General features: G+C 34.0%; 1 protein-coding gene across 6 annotated transcripts in view; it reads right to left on the minus strand.

Annotated features, from left to right (window-relative positions):
- HLTF (helicase like transcription factor) overlaps positions 1–22,625 on the minus strand; it is a 47,454-nt gene extending 24,829 nt beyond the window's left edge. For all 6 annotated transcript variants that reach the window (XM_033132879.1, XM_033132870.1, XM_033132859.1 and 3 more), the window contains exons 1-12: positions 22,413–22,625; positions 21,042–21,249; positions 12,606–12,772; positions 11,308–11,441; positions 10,618–10,715; positions 9,250–9,324; positions 8,880–9,071; positions 6,454–6,549; positions 3,892–3,967; positions 2,490–2,586; positions 804–883; positions 673–717 (exon numbers count right to left, since the gene is read on the minus strand). In XM_033132879.1, coding sequence (XP_032988770.1) covers positions 673–717; positions 804–883; positions 2,490–2,586; positions 3,892–3,967; positions 6,454–6,549; positions 8,880–9,071; positions 9,250–9,324; positions 10,618–10,715; positions 11,308–11,441; positions 12,606–12,772; positions 21,042–21,249; positions 22,413–22,432 — 1,288 coding nt within the window. In that variant the 5' untranslated portion in view covers positions 22,433–22,625. The remainder of the gene's footprint in view (positions 1–672; positions 718–803; positions 884–2,489; positions 2,587–3,891; positions 3,968–6,453; positions 6,550–8,879; positions 9,072–9,249; positions 9,325–10,617; positions 10,716–11,307; positions 11,442–12,605; positions 12,773–21,041; positions 21,250–22,412) is intronic.
- Between the last annotated feature and the right edge of the window lie 3,228 nt (positions 22,626–25,853).

Consider the following 25,853-nt stretch of genomic DNA (forward strand, 5'->3'; position numbering starts at 1 on the left):
TTTAGTTCAGAGAAGGAATGTAGCCATTTGTGATAAACTTTTGCTTGTCCTGAGGAAGAGATGTGAAAGTAGAAGCAGCCATATGCAAAGTGATTTGGCTCTCAGGTGGAGGGAGAATTTTTTCAAGGAAACAGGAGTTTGACTTCTGATTATTAGGATGCCAAATTTTCAGATCAGTCAGTGGTGATCAGTTATTTTTCCAAATGCAATACAATTTCTCAACTAATTAGGAATACAATATGATCTGACTTAGAAGAAAATAAAGTATGTTTTAAAGAGAAAGGAAAAAGAAAGATACTGATTATTTTTACATTTGTATGATAATATGATGAACTAACAATATTTCGAAGAACACATTCCCACTCTACTTTTGAAATTACAATTTATATATATAAATAAGGTTCTGTTGAAATCATTTTTTAAGTAGAAAATCACCTTGTTTTGTTTAAAGTTGATTTAAATATTTTCTCTTAAGATTTTAATTTGAAACTATTATTTCAATTTGCTTCACTGGTTTAACATCCTTGGTAAGCTCCATGAATAGTTCAAATATAAACAGCAGTCAAGTTTAAGACCTATTACTAAAGAATTCCAGCTGGAGAGACACAAATCAGCGGGGTTTTATTTTAGTAATTAAGTGTAAATTACAGATATTGAGATGTGTATACATACCTTTTTCTCTGCTTTTAGTCTCCGATTGTGCATTTTTCAGTTTGCCTACAAACAACACCAAATATAAAAATGGTCACACAAGGAAATTAGAATATAGGGCACAGTATCAAATCAAATCCATTTCATGTTACCTTTCATTTTCTGTGGCAATTCACTTGTTTCAATTTCTTCTGAATCGCTGCTTTCAGTGTACTGGACAGCAGTTTTTCTTCTAAAATTAAGTACATGCAAATCTTTTATCAACACAGAACAAAACGGGATATAAAAACATATGTCTAATAAATGCAACACAAATGCTTTTGTCTTGTCCCTGCTATTAAAACAAAAAAAACTCAAGGGAAACTTATTATTTGACAAATGAAAGTCAAATTTGCAAAAAGCATTTTGCTTTCACAACCAAATGCATTTACTATACAAAATAAAGTACCACTACCACTATTATTAAAATAAATCCGGAAAAGTAAACCATTCTAAAACAGTCACCATTTCAGTACTGAGTTCAATTCAATTCATATACTTTACAAAAAACTAGGACAAATAAAATGACTCTTATCAAAGAAAACACTATCAATCTAATGAAATAAGCAGCTAACAAGCAAAAATATAATGCTTTCACAATTAAAACTTTTTTTTTTTGATGTAAACTTTTGTGTGGAAACAGTACAGTGCAGTGATTAAGTGCCTAAGAGCAACGGCCTCAGGCGTCAGACTGCACAGATTCAAATAAATGTCCATTCTGCCACTTATTTGCTATGTGGCTTTAGGCAAGATAACTAATATTCTCCTATGCACTGGTTTCCTCATTTAGAAAATAGGAACAAAGATACAATCCACCTCATAGGATATAATGTTAGTACACACAAACCCCCCAAAATAGTGCCTGTTGCACAGTAAGCGTATATGTATTAGATGTAATATGTATTGGTTGTGGTTTGTAGTTTTTCCCATGCCCTCATTATTATTTCCATGCCCTTGAATTTGATCTGGTCCACCTAATCGTGCTCTGTTAACCAGTCTCACGGTCAACTCAAAGTTGTAAGATTTGAGATTTAGATAGAAGGAGACCGATGCGTCCTGGTTTTGAGCTCAGTTCAAATGAGTTTTAATGATAGAGAACAATTAATAGAGCCCCAGTTTTGAGATCTGTTGGTGGAAGAGCTAACAGAAACTCAGATTTGAGTTATGCAAGCAGATACTGATGGTGGACAACACAACAAAAGCCAAGTATTTAGATCTACTTCAGAGGGTAAATGAAATTTATAAAGTTAACAGATTCATGTTGAGATCAGAGGGTCATTATGTTTTATTCAATATTCCTTCTAGTCTACATTAACATAATACTCTCCATAAATAACTTTATTGTATCTTATTTCCACTAAAGGTAAAGTGAGAAAGAACTGAGATGAGCAAAGACTGCTTTTGTCAAGCCATGCAATAAATGTCAATTTTCATCTCCTCAAATGCATAAAGAAAACTCTTCTAAAATCTCAACAAAAACAAAAAACCCAGAAGCTAAATCTTAGTTTCTGTGTTAAAGAAATAGGAAAAAATGATAGAAAGACAAGTGATCATTAAAAAATACTGATTCACTTCTTTTATAGATTAACACTACTTTTCTTCACCTACAAAAGAACAGCCTATCTGCCTAAGTCAAGATGATTTTGTGAGTTTCAAATAAAAGAATATATTTGAAAGAACTATGTACTATTAACTAAGATATAATGGTCATCTCTCTCTCCTACATATTTAAAAAAAAAAACGGAGAAATTTTAAATGAACATATCACATATAATCAAGCAATATTTAATAGAGCTTACCTTTTGGAGCGGGAGCTAGACAATTCCAACTTGGGATATTTATTCTTTCCCTTGATATCTGAAATACTGGGTTCTCCACTATGTTTAGATCCTTCCACTTCAAGGAAAAGGACAAATATACAAAATATTAGTAAATTGTCTTAGATTAGCAATATCCTTCTTAAAACCTTAGTTTTCCAACTCAATACTTCAACTCTCTTATTATCTTCACTCCTGTTCTTTCAGTCCATCAGTCAGCTAGCTACTCTATTTCCTAATCTAGCATTTCCTCATTAAAAAGTACCTTCAATTTTTTTGTACCCAGTCTTTCTCCTGTAGTGATCCAGCCAATCCCCACACTGTACCAAGGCAGCTGAGAAAAACTGAACAATAAATAGGTGATATTATAAATTTACATTTTCCAATCTCAGCTGTCACCTTGTGTCACTTAGCAACTCTTTTATGTATCATACAGCCTCCCTACCCACTCACTAGAATGATCTATACTACACTGGATCCTTTGCATACATTCTTAACTCCTTTTACTCCCAGCAGACCTGCTTCACTTTACAAAGAAAATCATGTGTCATATATAAACTCCCAATTTCTCTACCTTTTTATTCCCTCAATTATCTATATTTTCCTTCAACCATACTTTGTTTCCTTCTAATGCTAACTCATCTGTCTATTCTCTTGATCTCATTTCCTTCCACAGGCCTACAAATTATTCTCTTCATTGTATCCAAAATCTCGTCCCATCTATGGATTTCTTTCTTAAACCAAAAAAAAAAAAAAAAAAAAGGAAAGAAAGAAAAGAAAGAAAAACAACCCCACACAAATCACAGTCAAAAAGAAAAATAAAAGCTTTCAACCTCAATTTTGTATCCCTCTTCAACTATTTTTCTATTTCTCTCCTATCTCAAATATACCAAAATACATAATAGCACAGTTGTTATTCCCAATTCTTTACCTACTATTACCTTAAAATATTTTCAGTTTTGTTCTGCTGTAACCAATCTTCACAAATGAATCTAGCCCTATAACTCCTAAATTCAGAGATCTCTTTATTTCTCCTGACTTCAGAATTTGGTTCTAACCTATCTTCTATCTTTACTATCTGCTCTTATCCATGCACATCACATTATAAATACCATAAAGTACTGAGTTCCCAGAACAAAATATGTTTTGTTTTTTCACTACCCTTTCATGGGATATTTTTTTCAACCAAAAATGCTCTTCTCAGCTTCTCTACCATTCAATTTCATCATCACCTCCATAATGAAATTTTTCCTATCAGTCCTCACGAAATTCTTTAGAAAAAGAGACCTATAGCTTTGTATAGTACAAAGCCAGAGCTGGAATTACATAATTAAATTGTAAAATCTAAATAAAATATGAGGTCATGTTCAAAATTAAAGTTTACCTTTGATTAGTCCACCTGTCTTTGCACTGGTACTGTTTCCTCCAAGTTTCAAAGATTCATTGTTAACATTACATTCCTAGAGGAAAAGACATATATCTTACATAGTACTGTCATCAGTTTTAAATAAACTGAAAATGCATCCTATTTTATATTGCTTATTTTACATAATAAAGACTTTAAATTGCTACTCCATTCTGGAGCAAAGGAGGGAAATGCATTAAGTGAAAAAGAAAAATATACAAATTAAGATTTTTATCCTATACATATCTCACAAAAGAAAACTAGTTGGTCTTTACCCTTCAAAAGGAATACAAAAAGCAAACCTGTTACAAATGGCATATTAGTTACTGTGAGAAACACTCATGAAATGGGATATACCCTAGCATGAAAAGGAATTCTCAGACTAATAAACTTTTAACGAGGCTGGCATTTCCATCCTTTTTCTCTCCTTTCTTACTCTATCAGAGATTTTCCGATCTACATGACTTTTTCTTTTTCCCTTCATGTGTACCCTTTTGTTTCAAAATGCATCAATGCATAGAAGAGTACAGGAAGTTCTATAGAAGTAAAACTTTATACTTCTTTATGAAAATATTTTTAACTTAGACTGGTAGGGAAGGGCTCCTCCAATCTTATTTCTCACTCTTGACTTAAATCTGTAGGTAAGAGTGACAAAACTGGGTTTAAATTAATTCTTGCAGTTTAAAAAGAAAGGTAGTAATGATTACATATCGTAAATCAAAAACTCATTCAGTGTGGAGGTCAGGATTGATGGTCAGAAGTGTAATTTTTGCTGAGAATTCGGGCTAATAAAGGATATCTGATTTCAGTTTTAAAAAGTATAATTTTAAAACACTTATAAAAATCTCATTAAAGTTTTACTAAAAATGTGATTGAAAGAAGACCCATCCCCTTCTAAAGGTATAAGAAAAAACAAATTTTAAAAATCCAAAATGTAGTATTTTTTTTAGATATGTATTGAATCTAGAAGAGTTATTTTAGATAATTTTTTAAAGCATTAGCTCCAAGAAAGTAATGCAAAAAATGCTGTTCAATCTTCTTCAGTAATTAGCACAACCATTTATATTAAACAGTATGCAAAAAATAATCTAACATTTTATCCAATAAAGTATGTCCTCTACATTATTCTTTTTATATTAAATAATTTTGTTCAGCAAGCTCTTTAGAATTCAAAAATAAACTTTCTATCAACGTTAAACCTATCAAATCATACCACACTCCAATCTAACGGAATTTAAATCAATATTTTACTTTGAAAGCTTCGAACATCTAAATCTATTTGAAATAGTAGAATTTTTGTTGCAACAAATTCTAAGCTGGAAATCACATTTCCAGCCTCAATTTCACCTAATGTAGCAAACTAAGAATCCTAAAATATTCCAACTGCACAACACGTTAAATGCATGGCTAGTAAGCTTGGGGGGGGAAGGGAAAGCCTTACTAATAATAGATAAGTATTAAATTGATAATTGACTCTGAAACTGTAAGTAGTCTTAGGTGCTATTCTTCAGTTTTAATAACCAAATGTTGAAAAAAACAGGATGTAAAGCATTGGACTATTCAAGGTAGGGAACTGAAACTCAGATGTTAATAACAATTAAACTCCCAAAAAAGTAGAAAGAAGCAAATGCAACTAAGTATAGAAATTAATAAAAAAAAGAATCTCAATTAGCAGTGGTAGGAAAGTGCAGCCTCTTTGAAATCTGAAAAATCAGAAGTATAGCAAAACAAAAAAGTCCAAATAAAAAGCTTTTTGCACAGATCTTCTGCTTAATTATTTCCTACTTTAAGTTCTTTGGATTTTCAGCTGAGAACGAAGAATACTGTTTCATTCTAATAACATCATTTTCCCATTAAAACTACTTCATTTTTAATTCTTAGAAACTGTATGCAAATATTAGGTGTATATATGCTATATATAAACATATATAAATTATCAACAAAAGTCACCTATAATCTCATTACGAGGACATAATTATCACTGTTATCATCCTGGCACATGTAGTGTGTATAACTACACTTAGACGTACATAAATACGTATTTATACAATAAGGACTCAAATGCTATATATAGACGTGTACCTGTCCCGCTTTTAACAAAAAATATCATAAAAGTATTCTTCAAAAATAGGATTTTGTAGTTTTGCATAATAGTATTAAATTTTATAGCTATATTTAAATTTAACTGTTACCTTACTGAGAGATGTTACTTTTCTGTATTTAAAATAATGCTGGGGGAAAAACTTGTAATTTTATCTTTGAAAAAAATGCATTTCTGATAACTTCTTTAGGAAGTTTTTTTGAAATGGCATTACTGAGTCAAAGATTATAAACAATTTCAAGGCTCTTGATACATATTACCAAATTGCCCTCAAGAATGTGGTACCAACTTTCATTCTTATCAGCAACACATGAGAAAGGCCACTCATTATATCTCTGAAAACACTGGATATTATCAATTTTTTTCAATTACTTTTTAACGACAAAATTAATAAGTTTAACACTAAGCCAGAGACTTCAGAGTAAACACTAACACTTTACCTTCTTCAGTTGATTTTTTTTAATTCTTTCAACGGGAAGAGGTTTGCCATCACGGAAATTGGTAAGAATTACTGCAATGGCTGTCAGAGTTTTGCCCTTTAAAATGTTTTAAAAAAACAAACTGGTTAAAGAAAACAATTTTAAAATCAAGTAAGCACATATCAAATAGCATTCAAAGCCACAGGAGTGTACTGATTACATATTAATGAGAAGTATTTCATTGATTTAAGTTAGGAAATAGTTTCCCACACTGTATTACTAGGCTTTATTTACTCTAATAAAATAATATAAGCACTTCTGAGAAATGTCATTTTATTGAATGACTGTTGTTCTAAAATTTTATATTTAACCCTGAACTAATAATTTTTTCATGAAACTGTAACTTTTGCTTGCCATGTAATTTAGAGCTATTTAAAAATGATTAGGAATCCAGTATGCACATGACAAAATCCTTTTATTCAATTTCATTTAAAGTTAACTCCAACACTTAAGTTATAACTTACCAATAAAGCATAAAGAACACAATACATCATGTGAATGTTTCTTAAATGAAAACATGCAATTTTTCATTAATTTCCATAGCTAAATTTGTAATTAGTAACAGAAATAAATCTCTGGCAATTTTAAAGCAGTGTAAAGCAGCAGTTTTCATAGTGCAGTCCACAGGCCCCAGGGGTCCCCAGGATGTTTTCAAGGGTATGTGCAGTCAAAACTATTTTCGTAGTACTACTAAGACCTTATTTGTGTTAACAACTGTAGTTATACCACAAAAGCCAGGGTGTGCAAAATTGCTAGTGTGTTAGCATGAAATAAAGCAGCTAGCATTACATTATAATAGTGGTCATTGTATTATTCTTAACTGCCACATACAGTGAAAAATATTTTTAAATGCCTATTTCACTTCAAAAATGTTAAAAATGTTCTTGATGAAGCAGTACACATTCATTTTATTAAATCTTGCCTCTTAAGTACACACCTTTTATATATTCTGTATAACAAGATGGGAAGTACACATAAAATAGTTCTGTTACATACCAAAATATAGGGTTATGTAGAGAAGTACCACTTGTGAGACTGAGTTGCAAGCCCAACTAGCCACCACGCATAACCATGCGTCATCACTTTTTCATGCATCACGATGTTTACTTGAAAGAATGACCAACAACTATGTAGTTATTCATGACTGAGTGGCAGAAAGCAAAGTGAGGCTATCGTTTTCAAGGGAAGCAACTGACAGTATTTGTTGTTAATGATAAAATTTGAGCTTTCAGGCAAAAATCAGAATGTTGAGAAACTTATATCCAATACTATGAGCATAGCAGCTTCCCAAAATGTAACTGCTTAATAAGATCAGCAGTATTATCAATTAATGTAAATTTTTGGTATTGTAAATTCTGGAATGTAATTTTTTGGTATTTGGAATGTAAATTTGGTATTCAACATTTGACAGATCAGTGTAACGAGGTGAATCAATATTTTCCAAAAGGACAATGCCTGATGTTATAAAATCATGCATAGGTAAAGTACCATTCAATGTGCAAATTACACCAATGGATTTTAATGGAACAGAGTATATAAAATTCAGATATGATTTTTAAGTTCCACATTTTAACTATTAAACTTTAATAAACTAATACTTGTCGAATTTCGTTATTATATCAAAGACGAATATCTATGGTTATCTAAAAAGGCTATTAAAATACTCCTCCCTTTTCCAACTACCCATGTATATAAGGATTAATTTTCCTTATATACTTCAAACAAAACACCATCACAAAAGATTGAATGAAAATGCAGATATGAGAATTCAGAGGTCATCTATTAGGCCAGACACTAATGAGATTTGCAAAAATAAAACAATGTCAGTCTTTTCATCAAAATTGCTTTTGTTTTGGAGTACTTTTCATTTAAAAATATTATATTTCTGTTAACAAGTAATACGTTAACTGTTGTTCTAAAATTAATATTTTAAATTTTTGTTTAATGTCTAATACTATAAATATTTGTAGGTATGTTACCAGATATAGCCCACAAAAGCAAAAGCTCTTTGTGATCCTCAATAATTTTTAAAATTATAGAAGGTTACTAAGACCAAAAAGTATAAAAACTGCTGGTGTAAGAAATCATAAATGTATATTCAATACTATGCATATCACAACATTCGTGAAAGACTACAAAAAATTTATGAAACACGTTTATTAATTATTACCATTAATTATTTTAATTGTACCTTAACCGAAAAACAAAAAAAACTTAACCATTATTTTAAGTTGAAAAACCATAGGAAAAACTGTGTTCCACATTGGAAGCGAAATCTAGTCCCAAACTAGCACTAACATATTCCTATCTCTATCTACTTCAAAATTACTTTCCATAAAATCATGACAAAATAAAATTTTATTAACTGAAGAAAAGAAAATAATTACCAAACCCATATCATCAGCTAAAATTCCTCCATGGACATTTTCTGGTCGATCCTTCTCAGAAAAATTGGTTATTGTGTTATAGTATAAGTCACTTCGCTGTTCCCAGAATGGTGGAAGTTCTTTACTGTTTTCCCGTGAAACCATCCAAGCTAAAGCTTGTTTTTGATGTGGAAGCAATGGTGTTTCAATAGCCTATAAATAAAAGGAACATCATAAATAGAAACACAGTAAGCTCTTTCTTTCCCCCACACAGAATCTGGAAAACAGTTGATCTTGTGATTTAAAAAAAAAAAAAAAAAAAGAAAAGTATCAATTAACAGCATATTTTTAAATTCCAAATCGTTTTAAATAGAAAATATTGGCTCAGTACCTCAGCTGGTTCCATTTCATGGGTTTTATCATCTTCTTTTAAATCTTCAAACAATTTGTCAAATTCTGTTTTAAGCTACAACAAACAGTAACAAGAAACATTATGAAACAAACCAATTAAAATAATAATTAAACTTAATTCAGGAAGTTCAAATCATTTAATTAACTAAAAAGAATTGAATACCAAAAGATACATAAATGAATTCTTTGAGATAGTACACGCTCATGGAAGGCAGAATGAGTAAATGCTTTAGGTGTAAAAGGTAACTGTGTTACAATCAAAAGAATATAGAATGGAGAGTTGTAAATCCTGGGTTTCAGTCACAGCTCTGTTATAAAGAAGCTGATATATAACTTTGGGCAATATACTTAACCTTTATCACCCTGTATCTTATTCCTGTAAGATCACAGGAATGAACCAGATTTAGAGTGTCTGTAAGGTTCCTTCTGCCACTGAAATTCTGTGATTCTATTATGTAGTTGTAGTCAAAGCATTTTGGCAGATCCTACCAGGTACATATGACTTTTTTTCAGTCAATGACATTTTATTTATTATTACTGCAATAAAGAACTTGCTGTGTGTTATAAAATGTTAGGATGATTTCAATCTTATGCTACTTTAATTATGGTTCTTTAAATTGACCCAGTCAAATTTTATAGCAATATATATGTGTTATAATTACTTTTGTAAATTAGCACATGAATGCATAGCAGTAGCACAAAAGAAATCAGGCCAAAGTTAGGAGAGATAACCTGGAGTTTACCCACCAGACACAAGTTCAAACGCCTCTAACAATAAGCAAGCAAAATACAGTAACTACAATTACAATATAAAAAGTCTACTGATGGGTAAAGACAAAAAATTTTTGATGTACTTTGTAGATTGATCTGTATTACTTTATTTTATATCCTTTTTTTCCCAAACTAACTCAGCATAACAGTATCCTGGATTACAAATTAGACAAAGTAAGAATTAAACTAATGCCAAAGTTTGGAATTAATTTTTTAGCACTGCATTTGCAAACTTACTGTAAGCAGGATTAAGTTTCAAGCTTCAATTTTTAAAAATTATTTGGACATTCTAAAAATTTCAAATACAGAAACATCAAAACATTCTAAAACAGCCCATGCATATACAGTAATGTATGTGTTTTAATGTATGCATGAATGTGTATCCATGGATATATTCTTTATCACTACTTTTCACATAAATTATTACACTATATATTCTATTTACGTGTTTCATAACTTAACAACATATCTGAACCTAACTAATGCTAGCACATACATATTTCTCTTATTCTTTTAAACATCAATCTTCAACACTTAAAATTCTCTTTTAGATTACAAAAAAAAAAAAAGAGTGTACCTGTTCAGTTGTCATCTGTACTGCAGCATGAACTGGCATACTATAGCTTGGCCCAGCTCTTCCAGAGCTCCAACCACTTTCCAAACTGAATCCTAAAGCTGTAATTTACAAAATGAAAAGAATAAAATCACCAAATGAATTAAACTATCTTTTAGTAACTAAATTTTAAAACTTGTAGTATAAGCTACATTAAAAATTCTCTTAATGTATTAAAAGCTTTTTTAAGCTAAATCCTAAGTCATTTCAAAAACACATTATTTAAATAATTCCACATCATTTGAACAAACTCTTGCCAAATAAACAAACAATACTTTTTCGTTCCTTATTGCGATTCTTATTGTCTATAATTTATCAAAGAGAATGTTTACAATCAGGGACTTTCAGATATTCTCATTAGGAGAAATTCGGGGAGGGACTGACAACAGGACCTCCTTGTACATTTGTGTATTTGTGCGTGTGTGTGTGTGTGTGTGTTATGTGTGTATGTGTGTATGAATCTATAGTTGTTTAAAAATAGAGAAAAAACTCAATGATTTTCTTAAAAAGACTCCAAACAAAGTTATAACTTGAAGCCTTCAGCATAAATTAAGTTTAGCCAACCAAACTCAAAGTATTACTTAAGAGATAAATATTCACAATCCCTGCATTCTTACAATATCAAAATAATAGTAGGTTAAACTCTAAACTTACTTTTTTGTGCAGGACCCAATTTAAATCCATGTTTCTTCAACTGATCTAAAACTGCTTTTCTATTTTCTTCTTTTCCCCAAAGACTCATAAGCAGAGGCATGGTAAAGGCATTGTTTGCACCAAAAGGAACTACCCTATTGCATTTAAGAAGGAAAAAAAGTGGGAAATTAGAAGTGTCATTTTTTTCCTCCTATTAAGAATCTGACTATTAAATATTCTAAGTGTTGTATTCCAATTTTGCATGGACATAATAGGGAGGAACAAGTTGGGCAGACTAGAAAGACAGGAACAGGACAGGGAATAAGGATCAACAACAATCAGAAGAAAATGGTGTTTTTTAGGAACAGAATGCCAGAAAAAAACTGAGAAGATGGGATAAAGTAGTTTAAATACAAGAATAGACTATAAATAGTAAGTTTAATTGAGAGGGTAAAGCTTTTATTAACAGAACAACTGAGGGTAGCAATCTATTCTGAGTATGGGGAATGATCTGCAAAACTATTTCTAATCCAGGATTCACTATAAATTTATTCTCAGTATTTGAAAAACTTGATGAACTGAGAAACAAGTACATAGGTGGGAAGACGCTGCTGAACATTTATCTTCCAAACTCATCTTTTCATATCCCAAACATTCCACACTTAAATTGAGATCACAAACACAAATGCCTAAAAGAGAAAAGGTAACAAAGTAGATCAGGGGTTTTAAAAAAAGGAAGAGGTGGTAGAACTGGAAGAGTGCAGCCCTGGACAAAGTAACAGTTGCCTCTCAGCAGCAGTCAACTGATGTCATGCAGAAAGAAGGGTCCAGCATTACAAGGTCTTCCATTTAAAATCTTCAAAAATAATTTTTATATTTAGGGGGAAAATTAACATGTATAAAATCTAGACTATCCAGATATTCTAATATGGGGAAAAATTTTTTTAATTTTACAACACTGTGTAATCAAAATGAAACTCGCCTACATCTGATCACAGGCTACCGGTTTACAACCTCTGATTTAAACAAACACTTCCGAACTCCCAAATCCATGGACTCAAAGGTTTGGAGACATGGTGTGGACTTCCTAATATCTAAAACAAAGTCTATTTTTCTCCATAGTAATCATTCAATAGGAAAGTGAGGCAATAGCTTTGATGGCTAAGGTAGTGGAGGCAGATGAGAGGAGAATTAAAACATTCATTGAACACGTACTGAAGGTACTGATAAAAGTTGTCAGGGAAACTATAGAGACTCTTAACAAATTCAAAGACCACTACAACTGAAAATGACTAAAACTAAACTCTGAAGTACATTACCCTTCAACTTGTGCCAATTTGTTGTCCATGATATAGGCCAAAGCAGCTGCAAGATCTTTCTTTAAATGTCCAACCTGATTTCCATTCACATTGTTTACTTTAATTGCATTCTTATCATAGGGGTTATTGGGTTCTCGTTGTAATGCAACCATTTCATTGTTATTAACCTAATAAAAATAATGAACAGATATTATAAATAATAAACAAACAATAATAGCTTTCTTCATAATACTTTATCTGGGATATCCATTCATTTTTTTTTTTCACAGTCGTACCTTGTTTTATTGTGCACTTACTGCGCTTCACAGATTCTTTTTTTCTTTTTTCGTTGTACTTTTTATTTTACTAGTTTCAGATGTACAAAACAATGTAATAGACATTTACACCCCTCACAAAGTGATAACCCCCTCCCCCAATCTACTACCCATCTGACATCGTATATAGCTGTTACAGTTCCATTGACTCTATTCCCTATGCTGTACTCCACATCCTATGACCATATATATATATATATGTGTGTGTGTGTATATATATATATGTATATATATACATATATATATATATACATATATATATGCTAAATTATAGCTGACATTCAATATTATTCACCTTAGGCTTCAGGCATACAGCACGGTGGTCAGGCATCTACACTGTCCATGAAGTGTTCTCCCTAATAAGACAAGTGCCCATCTGACACCCTATAAAATCTTTACAACATTATTGATTATATTTTCCAAACTGCCTTTCATATTCCCATGGCAATACTATGGCTACTAATTTGTGCTTTCTAATCCCCTTACCTTCTCCCTCATCCTCACCTCCCTCCCATCTAGCAACCATCAGTATTTTTCTCTACATTTCTGAGACTATTTGTTTAGTTTGCTCTGTTCTTTAGGTTCTATTCTGTTCCTTAGATTCCACATATAAGTGAGATCATATGGTATTTGTCTTTCTCTGACATTTCATTTAGCATAATGTTCTCTAGGTCCATTCATATAGTTGCAAATTTCTCCTCAAAGTATTCCAAAAAATCCAGAAGGAGGGAAGGCTCCCAAACTCTTTTTATGTGGCCACTATCACCCTGATCCCAAAACCAGATAAAGACATTACAAAAAAAGAAAACTGCAGGTCAATATCCCTAGGGAAGACAGCAAAAATCCTCAACAAAACAATAGCAAACAAAATTCAGTAAAACATTAAAAATATCACACACCATGATCAAATGGGATTCATTCCTGGTATGCAAGGTTGGTTCAATATCCACAAATCAATTAACGTGATACATCACATTAACAAAATGAAAACTAAAAATCATATGGTCATAGCAATAAATGCAGAAAAAACATTTGACAAAATCCAGCAGCCATTTATGATAAAAACTCTTTGCAAAGTGGGAATAGAGGGATCATATCTCAACATAATAAAGGCCATACATAATAAACCCACAGCTACCATCAGACTCCATGGCAAAATGTTAGAACCATTCCCCTTAAGATCAGGAACAAGACAAGGTTGCCCACTTTCTCCACTTTTATTCAACATAGTGCTGGAAGTTCTAACCATAGCAATCAGACAAGAAAAAGAAATAAAAGGCATCAATTCATTTTTTAAGGCTTACTGAATAACACTGCATATATTTTCTTAAACTCGTATTTCTACAGAAATATTAAAGAACATATTTAACGATACTCATAGTATTTTTCTAATTTACATATATTGGTAAGTAAACAAATCCTTGATATCTAAAATATACTATCAAAACTAAATAACAGATTTACACTATTTAACATTTTCATCATAACTTCGAAAACATGCATTCTTTGTTGAGTGCCAACAATGTTTGTTCTAAGTATGTAGCACATAGACTGACTTTTTATCCTCACAACCCTACTGGTAAGTACTATCATTTTCCCCACTTTACAGATGAAGACACTAAAGCACAGAAAAGTTAAGTAACTTGCCCAAGGTAATAAAGCTAATAAGTAGCAGAACTAGAATTTGAATCCAGGCAGGTTGGTTCCTAAGCCTGAATTCTCCAGACTCTAAAAGAAGGAAAAAGCATTAATTATAAGTAGGAATGGAACTGGAATAGAACATACATACAGACTGCTTTACATGCCTCATTTTTCTGTTGTTGAGAAGTGGACATTTGAAATAATGTGGCAACCCTAGAAATCGGGTTCTTCTCCTTCCCCAGGGCTGCTTGTTGCTGCTGATTTTGGTAATTGTTGTTTGCTTAGTGACTTTTCTGAATTACCTATTTTTTGTAAAACCTACTCTTTGTTGTGTGTGGCCACTGATGTCTGTACTTGGTTAGCATGGTAGTCTGCTAATGATTGTATTAGAAACAGTAAATCTCCCAGTCTTTACCAAGAGGATCTACGTGCATTTGGGGCACTCCTTCAATACACAGCCAGGCAGTTGACAACTCTGCCTTACCCTTCACTTCCTACTCTTCAGATCCTCAAGTTCAGTCAGAGGTGAGAGCTTAGGGTCTTCTCAGGTCTTTCCTGAACATATGCACAGTCCAGGGCACAGGCCTATACCTGCGTATAGCTCTAGACTCCAGAGAGTATGTTTGAGCTTTTCAAAGCCCCTATGGACATCTTCTTCCCCAGCTTTTCCTTTTAAGCCTTTTAGTTAATGTGTATTGTTTCTCTGCTTTACACCATTTCAGTTTACCAAAGGTTTCATAGGAATGCTTATAGAGGAAACCTGTAGAACCTGAGAAACAGTTATAGAGTCTGAGGACAGAAAGAAAAAGAATGCAAAAATATGAATAGGCCTCCAAGACTTGTGGGACAACAGCAAGCATACAAACATACACATAATGAGAGTTTCAGAAGGGGAGGAGAAAAAGGGACAAAAAGGATAAAGAATATTTGAAAAAATAATAGCTGAAAACTTCCAATTTGATGAAAAACATTAGTTAACATATCTAAGAAGCACAACAAACTGCAAGTAAAATAAACTCAAAAAGATTTAAACCCAGACACATCATAACCAAGCTGTGGAAAGAATCTTGAAAACAAGAGAGAAGCAACTCATTACATACAGGGGATCTTCAATAAGATTAACATCTGATTTCTGATCAGAAACCACGGAGGCTAGAAGACAGTGGGGTAACTTTTCAAAGCACTAAAAGAAAAAACTCAAAGAAGAATTCTATAGCTGGCAAAACCATCCTTCAAAAATGAAGGAGAAATTAAGACATTTCCAATAAACAAAAACTGAGAGAATCCATCATTAGCAGACCTGCCCTGTAAGAAATATTAAAAGGAGATCTTCAAGCTGAAATCAAAGGACACTAAACAATAACTTGAATCTAAAAGAAGAAATAGTGTATACAGAAAGGTAATTACATAGGCAAATATAAAAGACTATAAATTTTTCATGTTTGTAACTTTTTTCTCTTATCTGATTTAGGACAAAAAACAATCATTATAAATCTGTGTTGGTAAACATATAATGTATATAAAGATGTAATTTGTATAACAACACAAAGGAGTGGGGAGGAAGGGAATGGAGCTATCTACAAGCAAAGCTTTTACACACTACTGAAATTAAGTGGCACTGATAGAAACTAGATTCTTATGAATTAAGAGGTTAATTGTAACTCCCTAGGGCAACTACCAAAAAACCAATGCAAAACACATAGTAAAAAAACAAAAAAAAAAACAGGTAATTAAAATGGTACACTAGAAAGTATCTATTTAACACAAAAAAAAAGACAATAATGAAGGCCAGACCCAAGGACCATATATTATATGATTCCATTTATATGAAACGTCTAAGAGTAGGTAAATCCATAGAAACAGAAAATAAATTAGTGGGTACCAGGAGCTAAGGAAAGGGAGTAATGAGGAGTCATTACTAACAGGTACAGGGTTCTTTTCGGACAGTGGGGATAGATGCACAACTTTGTAAATATTTAAAAACTATTCCATTATACACTTCAAAATGGTGAATTTTACGGTATGTGAATTTTCTCAATTTATTTAATTGCCTGAAAAAGACACAGGAAAGCTGCTTTAAACCTCTCGCAGCATCTATCTACTGACTCAAGAGATTACAGCCTGACCAACCAGGTTACCACATACTCCTTTCTAGCCCTTCAGAAATATTCCGTGAGGCATAGTTCTGCTCTCTCTCAGCCCACCTCCCTTTTGCCACTGCCTTTTGCATAACCTTCCTTAAACCAGATTATGCAAATCCCAAAAAGTAGGGTAAACAAAATTTTTGAGCATTTCATTTCAAACAAGATAATTAGATAATAGTCATTATTATACTGATCATTTATTAAAATTAGATAACTGTCATTTACTATAGATGATTGCTAACTATGAGTAGAATTTAAAATAGAACACATACAGGCCGAAATGTTGGAGACTATAAAAACAAAGAAGATATGGTCCAAGCATGAAGACAAAAAAGGACATACGAGGTGAGACAAAAAAATAAATACAGTGAATGTTGAAACTTTTAAAAATTATATTATAGTAAAAGACACGTTGCCATTAATCCCCCTCAAAATACTCTCCCTTGCTTCAAACTCATTTGTCCCATCATTCTTGCCACTTTCTTAAGCAGTTCTGGAAGTCCTCTTTTGTGTCTTTAGTTGTGCTGTCGTGGCTACCTCAATGTCCTGAACTGATTCAAACCATTTTCCTTTCATGGTCATTTTGACTTTGGGGAAGAGCCAGAAGTCACACGGTGCTAGATCCGGTGAACAAGATGGATGAGGACACACCATAATGTTTTTATCTGACAGAAATTGCCATTCCAGAAGTGATATGTGAGATGGAGCCTTTCCGTTGTGATCACAAAAATACAGTGAATGCTGCTGCCAAGTGTCATCCAATGGAAAGGCAGGGATGAATTAAGGAAGCGGTATGTCGCTCCTTAGTAACAGTGTGTGACAAGTTTCAACTTGTTGGGTGCAATCAGTCAGGTGTGAGCTACAGTTGGGAGAACGTGTGTTTTAAAATGTGCCGTAAATTAGGGCAGCCGGTTGCTCAGCTGGTTAGAGCTCGGTGCTCTTAATAACAAGGTTGCCGATCCCCACATGGGCCACTGTGAGATGCACCCTCCACAACTAGATTGAAACAACTACTTGATTTGGAGCTGATGAGTCCTGGAAAAACACATTTAAATAAATAAAAGTTTTTAAAAAATCAATAGTATGCCGCAAATCATCCTCCATCATGACAATGCTCCGTGTCACACATCACTTCTGGTACAGCAATTTGTCAAACAAAAACATTATTGTGTCCTCATCCACCTTATTCACTGGATCTGGCACTGTGTGACTTCTGGCTCTTCTCCAAAGTCAAAATGTTCAGGACATCGAGGCAGCCATGACAGTGCAACTAAAGATACTCATAAAAGAGGACTTCCAGAACTGCTTCAGAAAGTGACAAGAATAATGGGATAAGTATGCTCGAAGTGAGAGGAAGTATTTTGAGGGGGATTAGTGACTATATGTCTTTTACTGTAATAAATTTTTTTATTTAAGCCTTCACTGTATTGTTTGATCACACATCGTATAACAAGAAAAATTAAGACAACAAAAAGACAGAATTAGAACTAATTATAAAAGTGTTTTTAAAAAAGAAATAATCTAGTTTATTATGAAATAAAGACTTTGATGAGTCAAGAATTAAAATATTTAATTGTAAATTTATGGAAAACACATTTAAAAAGAATTAAAAATGAGCAATGCCAATATATTATATAACAAAACTTAGTAAATACAGCCAATACAGTACTTTGAAGAACGTTTAAAAGATTAAATAAAATGCTTTTATTACTAAGTAACACTAAAATAAAATGTTAAAATCAAGAATCCAAATACAAAATAAAATGAATCTAAAGAAAACAGAGTAACAGAATATAAAATAGAAATCAATGAACAAAGAATAATAATAATCATAATAAAGTCCAAGAGAGGTTGCTTCAAAAGGTGAAACAGACAAATCTCCATCAAGGCTAATCAATATAAAACAACAGACACAAATGTATTAACACAAAGAATGGAAACAGGAATATAACCACAAACAGTTAAAATATTTTTAAGTATAAATGATTACAATGTACAACTTTATGGCAATAAATCTGAAAACCTAAATGAAATGGATGTTTGTCTTTAAAAATATAAATTGCCAAAATTGACTCAAAAAGAATCAGAATTATGCTGAGTTTGAATGAAGCCAGACTTTAAAAGTATATACTGTATGATTCAATGTATATGAAACTCTAGAACAGGCTAAACGAATCTACAGAGATAGCAATCAGGTTAGAGTTGTTAAGGCAGAGGCAGGGAGAAATAACTACAACAGGATTCATGAGAAATTATTCTAAGATCAACAAATAGTGATTGTTCTATAACAATAACAATCATAATCTAATATTTCAGTGGTTTAATTTAGAAAACAATGTACATTTTGAAAAAAATAGCACAAACCAGAACATGAGAGCTAGAGAACAGGTAAATACGAAATACGAATCTGATAGATTTCAGGGGAAAAAAATGAGAAAAAAACTACTTCAGAATTAAAGACTATAGCACAAAGAACACAAAAGTAAACAGACCTTGTAAAAATGGTAAGGGAAATAAATAATGAAAAACAGAAAAGTGAAAAAAATAGGATTAAAAGGATTTCAGAGGAATTAATAGGCATATATGGCATGTGGATATGCAGAGGATATCTAATATAGAGAGAATAGAATGGAGTCCCTGAAAAAAAACAAGCTTTGGAACAAGGCAAACATTTATAATTAAAGAAAATTTTCTGAAATAGAAGAAAAACTTGTATTACAGTCAACACTAAGACATACCTTAGTGAAACTATTGGACTTCCAATATAAGGAAAAATATCTTTTAGTTATCCAGGTAAAAAAACTGCAATTCATTTATATAGAAAATAAATCATATTGCCATCAGAATTCCACCAGCAACACTTTATGCAACATCAAGATATCATGACAGAAAATATGGGTCAAGGATCTTATATTCAGCCAAACATCACAAGTATAAACACCCCAAGTTTATACTCAAGTATAAACATCACAACTACGAATATACAAAATGTCAGGAAATATTGTTCCTTCCTAAAGAATCTCCTAAACAACACATTTCAACACCTTTCCAATCACAAAATGATCATAGAAGCTCCGAAATAAAAAATATATATACATAGAAGAATGAAAGTATAGACAAATCCAGATCATGGAATTCTTTCCCAAAGAATCTCCTGCAGAACATGCTTCGGACAACCAAAAAATGATTTGAGTAACTTCAACATAAGTAAATATGAGGGAATAAAAGAAGTGGCATATCTAGAACCTTCCACAGAACAGATGTAGTTTCTTCCACAAATCGACATGAAACAAAGGGAGGGTGGGATTGACTTACGAGCCATAACAATCAAAGATAATATATGAACTTTATTTTGATTCAGATTTGAAAAAAGGAACTATAAAAATACATTTTTAAATAATCAAGAAAATTGATTATGGGTTAGTTATTAGATGTAATAAGAAATTACTATTAATTTTGTTAAGTATGAAAATGACATGTAAGAAAATGAATTTTTTGAGATGCATACTGAATTATGAGTATAAAGTGACACAGTTGGGATTTTTAGTACAAAAGTAAAAAAGTGATGAAACAAATGTGCACAAGATTTGTTAACTGCTGAATCTGAATCATGGGTATATTTAGTTCATTGTATTATTCTACTTTTATGCATGTTTGATATTCTTCATAATCAATTTAAAAAGTAAAACTAAGGGTATATCATCTAGATAACAGAGGTAGACTAGACAACCATAATAAAGACAACTACTAGCAGAAAAAATCATATATTCTCTAGCTCTGTCTGTCCATCTCTCTCATGTAGACACAATGCAGAGACTAGAGATAAGGATAGACACAGTAAGAAAAACTGGGATACAAACAGTCTTACTTCAAAGAAAAAAGACCTAAAATTAGACAATTCCCTTATCTAATAGGAGTTGACATTCCTAACTTAAAAATATTAAAGTGTAGAAATGTGCTGAGGGGCAGAACAGGAGAAAGCAATGGACTGACTTGGCAGTCATTTTGCTAATGTACAACACAGTATCTGTGCTTTTTGGGAAAGTTATTTATCCTTCCTGAGCTTCAGTTCTTCAGTTATAGGAATGGGATAATGTCCTATCTACCTCAGAGTCAATGTAGTGATCAAATGAGACCACATGGAAAAAACTGCTTTGTATATTGTAAGTGTGTATAAATGTAAAAGAATATTAGTCATTAGATATTTGTTATCTCTGCCCAGATATATTTCAATTACTTCGAGTAAAAAAATTAACTGCACATATATCACCTAATTCTTATTTTCTAGGTTAATACCATAAATACACCACATTTTAACTATCTAATGTTATACTCACTACTCCTGTGTAATAGCGTAGTCCAACTACATGACCTCTCAAAGTTCCAAATAAAATTGAGTCTAGCTCTTCATCACTAGTTAGGAAGTCGTCTGGAGGGATAATATCTTGGAATTCAAAACGGGGAAAGAAAGTTGGATATGAGAGGCGTGGAAAATTTCCCTGGACTCCGTACTGGACAGTCTGCAAGTACTTCCAAACAGGATCTCTATCAAAACAAACAAACAATAAAAAAATGTAACCAAGTATTTCTCAAAGACCGTACCATATTTATAGGCTAATTGTTTTCTCACACTTTATTTCAACAAATTAAATCTTATGTGGGAACTGCTGTATAAGATTAATAGAGAGTTACTCTGGTTAAAGCAGGGATTGGAGGGAGGGAGAGGAGGAGGGAAGAAGGGAGTTTTCCGGGAATCCTACCTGTTCAGCAATGCCTCTTCTACCCACGGGTATTCAAAATGAAAACCCCAATAAGTGTTCACAATCTCTTTCCTAGTGATCATCTATTTAAATGGAAATGAATATGATGTTCGTAACATTAATTATATGCCAAAATGTCAATAACTGAGCTAGAAGAGACTTACACATACAGAACTATTATCATATGTGAAGCCATTTCCATCCTTACAGATAATACATCCAACATCCATTACTTTAATTCCTTCCGAAGACAACCCTTATTTTATTCAGGTATTCAAACCATGCCATCATGGAAGGTTGACTCCAACCTTCCCACTCCGGTAGGTTTAAGGGTAATCACAATCCCTTTATGGATAATTGTTTCAGGAACGGGCATGTGAAACAATTTGGATACTGAAAAGTAAGGGGTAGTCCCACTGCGGGGGGGTGTCTAGGAAGTTTCTCCTAAGAACAGATAGAAGGTATTTCCCTTGCGTCTTCCTTGTATGTCGAGCATACATACCTCTTCTGGCTCCTCTGCAAATATATATTTGCACGTCTGTGCATGCACATAAACAGCACTACTTGGGGACAAGGGATGTCTTACTCGGCCCTTTATTCGGAGCACAATGCCTAGTGCACAGTGGGTATCTACTAGGTGTCTCGTGGAATAAGCACAAGTCAAGATGCCTAAGGAGTGGAGCTTTGCGCCCCAAGCCCTTCTCCCCACCCCCAGCCCTTGACAGAGATTTCTCTAAGGCCCTAGCACCCGACTCGCCTGAGGATTCTCCCCATGCCAACCAAGATTATGCCTTTATTTCTCCCGCGGACATATGAGCCACCACCAAAACGAATACAAGCTGCACAAATCGCACGGGGAACGAGAAAGGTACGCAGGGAAGGTCAGGTTCATCTGGGGACGCCTCCAGGCCATTACCCGTTGCGCCCCACCCCCTCCACCCACATCACCTCTTGAACATCCAGGACATGGCGCTGCGTGGGTGACAAGGAGAACGCTTGGGCGTCCGGGATCGTTCTCGAGCCGCCTTGATACGTCTCCTTCCAGGGCCTGCAGCGGAGAAGCCAGAGACACCTTGGGAGCGCGGGTGGAAGAGAGCGCTGCTGGAAGGTAAGACACCGCGAGTCTAGTCAGACGTCGACGCCGTCTCCTTCTAGCAACAATCTGAGAGCTCACTGACGCTTTCTGACTGGCACTGGGAACGTTCAATCACGAGGAGGGGCCTGTGAACACGAACCAATCAGGGCACGGAAGGGAGGGCAACTCCGCCCCGCGCAGCGATTCAAAGACTATGGGCTGGGTCCCGGCTGCTGGGGCGGGTCCATCCGGGTTCTTCCCCGCCCCCAAGGCGGGCGCGCGGGAAAGCCACGCGGCCCTAGCAACCTCACTGCGGTGCCGGTGGTATCGGATTGATTCTCTGTCTCAAAAGAGGAAGATGACTCTCCTTTCCGCTGTTTCCCTCAAGCCCTAAGCCTCAGACCCATTCTTCAGGCCCTATCTCGTCCTACCTCTAATTTTCTTCTTATCTGATATTACATGTAATAGGGTCTTCCACTGAATAAACTCTGCCATTCACGAACCTTGGAGGTACCAGCCACATACTTTCACTTCCTGTGCTTAACCCCGTGTAGTTTGCCTTCAAAATATTCATTTTAAACCCCGCTGATGAATCTATGAGACACACCGAGTTCATAAGCGCTTAATTAGAATTTAGACTTACGGAGTACCCCCTCCATCTCTTTTTTTTTTAAGGAAAATATTCGTTTCTAGTAGAGAAAAGCCACAAAATGCGATGACAGCGCGACTGACTTTGTTGGTGACGGGGCGGGACCAGCTTCCCCTGAGGCATGTGGCTGCCCCACCGAGGTGGGCAGAAGCTTGTTTTCCTGGGGAACTGTAGGGGCGCCCTGAGGCGCTTGGGGTCCGCCTTTTGAGAGTCTGAGGTGACTCAGGAGAACTGGGCTTTGGGTGGGTTGGCAGGGCCTGTCTCTGAGCCTTCGTAGCCAAGCAGAGGCTGCTGCTGACTCACCAGGCCTTACACTGGTGCAGCAGCAGCACCAGCCTTGGAAGCTGGTGGTGGCGGTGGCGTGGAACTGCACTTAGGGCTTGGGGTCACTGGCAAAAGAGAATTGCAGAATCAGAGAGGAAATGTATTTGTGAAAGTGATCATTTTGTCACTTGCCTTTCATAGAGGGGTCCAATTTACACTTCTGTCAGAGTATGAGCGGTGGTCTATAAAACAGGTTTTCAAGAGGCATTTGTTCATTATCTTAAACTGGCATGATCTGTAAACATGAACCAGCAGTGGAATGAGAAATCACATTTGCAGCAATTTATTCATTTCGTTAAACAGAAGGAAGATGAAGACAGTGATATTTCAAATTATTTTAATTATTTTACTTTCCTCTGGAAGTATTAATGAGGCAAAGGACAATATAGTTCAATGTTTTGTGTGCCAGATTCCAAATAAGTTCTTGGAAAATATGCCAGAAAATACCCAGATTGAAAATGTTTTGTGTGTAAAATTAATAAAGCCAGGCTAATTAGACTGAAAGATAAAATTCCAAATGTGAAAATACATGCAAACCTCTTTCAAGACTTCAGACCTATGTCCCACTATTAAACAATTAAAAATGTCCCATTATTAAAGAATAAAGGTTGAATGACATAAAAATTTGCTATTTAAAGTCAACATTTTTGTCCATCTTGTCACTATTTTACATCTCAAACATAGCTGTTGAACACTCCTTTTCACATAATCATTTATTTTTTTAGATTGAAGTACAATTTGTAATAGTTTGATTAAAATGTTATAACAGTTACAAATTCCAAACTATCACACTAGATAACATTTGTAACAAAAAAAGAATGGGAACTGTGTGTGGCTTGTGCATTGGCTGATGTTTAAGGACTTGGAGAACGGCACCAAGAGAATGGTGAGGAAGATAATCGCCAGATTACATCGAAATGTATGGTCTATGGTAGAGTTTGTATTTTATTTTAAATGCAGCAGAAAGCCATTGACTATTTTAAGCAGGAGAATGACAATCTGAATTAGACTTTTGAAAACTCACTCTGGTAGCTCTGTGGAGAATGGATTATAGGGAACAAAAACAGAAACAGAAAGACCGCTTAGTTGATAATTAGGAAATGATTGTGTCCAGGTAAGAGATGATGGTGGCTTGGAATGGAGAGGTGATAAAACTAAGAGAGCCAATAGGATCTACTGATGGAATTGTATATGGGTGCTGACTATGGGGAAGGTATAAAAAAATTCCTCTAGCTACCCACCTCCCAGTTCCAAATACTCTTTCTCATCCTCCCCTATTTTATACAAATTAATCATGTTACTCCCCTATTTTATGCTGTGAACATGAAATTTTAAAATGGTATATGTGACTCTTTATAATCTGTCCCCTACCTCCCACTCCTATCACTTCACAATCCACCCTGCCTATAATGGCCTCCACTAATGTCTCTAAAAATTATGAATATTTTCATATATAACCATAAGGCCATTTTCACACCTAACAAAATTAATAATAAATTAATCTTTGGTGTCTTCTAATAGCTAGTTCATAATTAAATTTTCACAGTTGTCTCAAAAAATATTCTTTTATAGTTTGTTAACAAAATAGAATGTTGAAGTCCTTGGCAAATAAAAAAAAAAAAAACCACCTAAGAACCTGAATTTCTGAAAGTGTGACTTCAATACAAAAACTTCCAAGTTTATGTCCTAAATCATAGATTCTAGAAGAATATATGATGCTATAAGGTCGTTTGTTTGGTTGCTTCCTTCACCCAAAAGGAGACAGAGACAAAGTTCAATGGAGGAGAATTTTCACAAAGTAAATCTCTACGTGGATCTTAGGAAAAGAGACTGGAATGCCAACACCTTGGGCTGAGTGCCCCAAAGGAGGGATGATAAACAGACAGCCTAGCAAAGTTTCTGGAGATCTCTTAAGAAAAGAGAACTGTGCCTCGTTTTTCAGGGAGTATCCTCAAAATTCTGCAGATCTTAGAGAGACCCTCAGAGTCCAGAAACGTGCTAGGGCAGTAAAGGAATAAAGGACAGTGTGGTGACTGTATTAAGGGATCCAAGGGTAGCCTTTCAAAATCCTACAAAAGTCCCCAGAGAGTCTCCAGCTCTGTGAAAGCTGGAGGCTTTCATAATTCATAGTTCTAGTGAAGGGAGGTTCTAGAAGGGAGGTTGGTACCCTGAGATGAACAGAGTCCAAATATAAGCCCCCTAAAGGGTAAGAAAAAAGGGACTGAATTTGAAACCCGAATTTAATTGACTTTAAATCTTAAAATGGTGGGATATAGAACCAAAATCAACAAAGGAACATAACAAACAAACAGAAATAAAAACTCATATAGACACAGACAAC

The sequence above is a fragment of the Rhinolophus ferrumequinum genome, chromosome 2 (assembly GCF_004115265.2).
Source record: "Rhinolophus ferrumequinum isolate MPI-CBG mRhiFer1 chromosome 2, mRhiFer1_v1.p, whole genome shotgun sequence".
Lineage (NCBI taxonomy): Eukaryota > Metazoa > Chordata > Mammalia > Chiroptera > Rhinolophidae > Rhinolophus > Rhinolophus ferrumequinum.